The sequence below is a fragment of the Bremia lactucae genome, linkage group LG2 (genome assembly GCF_004359215.1).
Source record: "Bremia lactucae strain SF5 linkage group LG2, whole genome shotgun sequence".
NCBI classification, from domain to species: Eukaryota; Oomycota; class Peronosporomycetes; order Peronosporales; family Peronosporaceae; genus Bremia; species Bremia lactucae.
This window is the reverse complement of record NC_090611.1, coordinates 4,970,432-4,973,795: the sequence shown is the minus strand read 5'-3', so window position 1 is coordinate 4,973,795 and position 3,364 is coordinate 4,970,432. Positions and strand designations below refer to the sequence as shown.

Below are 3,364 nucleotides of genomic sequence, written 5' to 3'. Positions count from 1 at the left end.
CGAAAAGGATATTTTGTTTCCTAATAAACTTCCCAGCGTAAATAATACAGGGCTTTCGATACAGCCAAGGCTGATAGCTCTTGCCGACAATGCGCGAAACTTTTCCAAGTAAAAGAAGCTCGACTAGCTGTCAATACTACAAAGGGATATAAACGGCGATTTTGCCTTTGCTCTCAAAAAAGCTGCAATCTCGGAATGTGGTCGCAAATCTGTTGGGTACTTAGGAAAGCATTTTTTTATCTAAAATCCAAGTTGTACTGTAGTTCTCATAATATTCTAACAAAAGACGTCAATGGCAAGCGATGACGAGGATGCCGTGTACGCGTCCATTTTGGCGAATATACAGCGGTCCGAGCGGCGAGAAAAGCTTCAACGCGTAGTTAGAAGAGAGTATCGATCGATCAGTCGTCGACTGCGCCACGTCATAGCGTCGTGGGAAGCGCTGCGGCAGTTGCAAATGGCGTCCGAACAGTTGAGACCGAGTGGCGATTGGCTTCCCACGACGCTACAGACGCAACTGCAAAGCATTCAAAAGCTTCGTCACAGATTGGAGGTAGCATTAAGCCAATTAGGGACAAATGCTATAAAAAATCATAGCGGAAAGAGGAGGAAACGACTGCGTGATCAAGAGAAGGTTGCGACACTGGAGATGGTCGAGATGGAGATGAAGGAACCACTTCAAAAGACGAGACGATGTACTTGTGGTGCTATACCAGATAGTATCGAAAAAATCAAGATGGTAGCTTCTATGTATGAAAATAAGGAGGTTCACGTCAAGAATTTGGAGGATCTCGACGTCGAGGCATGCACGGAGAATGGAAAAGCTGTGGATACTCAAACAAGTACAACAGAAGATATCTCTTCCACGAATTCAATAGATTTTGTACAGCCACAAGCAGAGATTATAAATATCGACACAATTCCTGCCGTGGAGGGGAGAATGGGAGCACATGCTTGCGAAAGCGAATTGCTAGATACCAAAGCCACGGTCATAAAGGAAGAGTGTTTCGAGAGCCAAAGTACTCACGATCCGATGTGTGAAACTGACGAATTGCCATGTGGCTTGATGCGAATTAATCGCAACGATGCCGTGCGTATTAAAGGCGAGCCAATGCCGTTGTCTGAACCGATTTTTCAAGAAGCATGCAGCCACGTTATGTCTGACGCAGCAAGGCCAAATCTCATCGAGTCTCCTTTAGAATTAAACGGGTTTGAATCGACGGATTCGGAGGAAACGACGGAAGGGATGGCGAGAACAATTGTAAAAGAGCTGGCGTATGAGCTCGAAGTACCTGACTCGGATTCTGAGGACGCAGGAATTTAATAGCGTAGCTATTTTTATTAGAAAGTGCACGGGCCGATCTATGATGATTTAGCGGTTGTTAGTCAAATACAAAAGTATCTGTGCAACTGTATGCAGCAGACCTTTCTGTAGTCCTAAGTGCAGTATTGCGGACGAAGTTGAGAAGATCGCAAGCAATTTGTTTCGCCTCGTTAGGTTCTGACAATACTTCCATATTTTTGCGCTAACAGAAAAACTAACAAAATTCACAGATAACGAAGTAAAATTGTGAAATTTGAAGCAATTTACATTTTGATATAAGAAACTAAAATTGTGCTGAGCGTCATTATTTTGGACTTTGACAAAAGTGTCAACATAAATGAAACATGAATGTCCACTTAATCGAATGAGTGGGTTTGAGCGCATTTTAGCGCGCGTGGGTGGCGACGCCCTGCGCTCGTACTGCTCGTCAGCCATCGAGGACGAACTTCGGAACCTGCAAAACTGCATGAAGACGTGCTTGGAGAGTGTCAAACAGGCCCAGAAGGTTCAAGAGGCCGTGGCGAAGTTAGACGTGCCTCTCAGCCGCGAAAATGCCGCCACAGGGGCCGAGATTAAGCGCAAGTACGCTAAATTTAGCGCCGATCTTAAAGTGTTTGTCGAAGAGCAGCGCAAGCTGCAAGCTGAGGCTCCAGAACATCCTGGCGATAGCAAGCTCAAGCAGAACGAATTGCAGAGCCGTGAGCGCGTCATAAAGCTGCTTGGCAAGATTCAGCACCGCATCACGCGTAAGCGCAGCGATGCGTGGATCGAAAAGAATTTTGCAGACGTGGGAATTGTTGCCACTATAATTGGAGACAATGCCTTTTCAGGCCTGGATAAACCGCTGCGGAACGAACTGGTATTGGTCCTGGACCACTTAATCTCAGCTGTACTGCTAAGTCCATTAACGAGTCAATTAACGCTTGACGAAATGGGTGCGGTACTTAATCAATTAGCCCACATCCACGACGATATTGACGCGTATATTAGGTGCGTGTGCAAATTTACGCACAAAATGACACGGCTAATTTCTTTTTATTCGTGCTGTAGATCCTCAAGTGAATTGCTTGCAAAAAAACGAGAAATGTATGCAAAACAAGGAGAATTGACAAATTCATCTTGTGCTGAAGCGATAGAGGAGCCAGTGGTGAAGAAGCAACGGATCGAGATGGCAATGCCATCGGATCATATGGTCAAGGTGGAACGCATAGCTGCTGCCGAAGCAGCGACAGAGGCTGCTGGGGTCAACGCCATTTATGAGGTGTTTGTATCGGACTTGCCATGGGGAACGACCCGAGAGGCAGACGTGTTGTCATACTTTGGAATCGCAGGTGCGGTCTTGTCCGTACAAATGCCGACCATGGCCGATGGCAGCACGGTGGGAGTTGCCGTCGTGCGCTTTGCTGCGTTAGAAGGCATGACCCTTGCGCTACGGATGGACGGCTATCCATTTAACGGCAAAAATATTCGCGTGGCTGTTCATAAGTCCGCTTAATTATCAACAAATCTATTTTTCCGTGTTACATAGTTTGTGACGGGGTAGGTCGCTAAATATTTAATATTACCTGTAAGAATAAAAATAAAGAAAAATAAAGAACAGTATATTTAGGGAACCGGTTAAGGCACACCCTCAAGTCATAAAAAAGAGCGAAAAGAAAGAGCAGCAAACCGAGCAGCGAAGGAGAAGTTCAGCTGGAAATAAGCGATAAGGGCTTGCATGTTAGTTTGTCTTTGGAGGTCAAGCTAACGACAAATTTATTTTACTTTACTTCCTCCAATTTTTGCGGAAGTGCTACAAATAAGCGAATCTTAGTGCATTTTTTGTACCCATCATGAGCGCAAGAAAGCCACAATTTCCTAATGTTCCAATTTTTGTCGGCTTCCTTCGTAATTTCTTTGTTGTAAAGCATCTAGCTATTTAACATGAAAGTACGCATATGTTGCGAAGTCTTTTTGCGAAACTTTCAAGCTACCGAGCTGGGGAGGCCTGTAACGGGGCACTACGACTTGTACTGCTTCAGTACAAGTCCACTTCGCGCT

The 3,364-nt window shown here is 45.2% G+C and overlaps 2 protein-coding genes across 2 annotated transcripts; both read left to right on the top strand.

Moving 5' to 3' along the window:
• Positions 1–292: 292 nt before the first annotated feature.
• CCR75_008658 (uncharacterized protein) lies at positions 293–1,324 on the top strand (the record flags this gene model as incomplete). The annotated part of the gene is made up of 1 exon (XM_067966708.1): positions 293–1,324. One exon carries the CDS (start codon positions 293–295, stop codon positions 1,322–1,324), a length of 1,032 nt encoding a protein of 343 aa, XP_067822028.1.
• Positions 1,325–1,639: 315 nt separating this feature from the next.
• On the top strand, positions 1,640–2,745 carry CCR75_008659 (uncharacterized protein; the record flags this gene model as incomplete). Its single annotated transcript, XM_067966709.1, is given in 3 exon segments — positions 1,640–2,314; positions 2,375–2,717; positions 2,737–2,745. The coding sequence occupies 3 exon segments, from the start codon at positions 1,662–1,664 to the stop codon at positions 2,743–2,745; spliced, it is 1,005 nt and encodes a 334-aa protein (XP_067822029.1). The 5' UTR covers positions 1,640–1,661.
• Between the last annotated feature and the right edge of the window lie 619 nt (positions 2,746–3,364).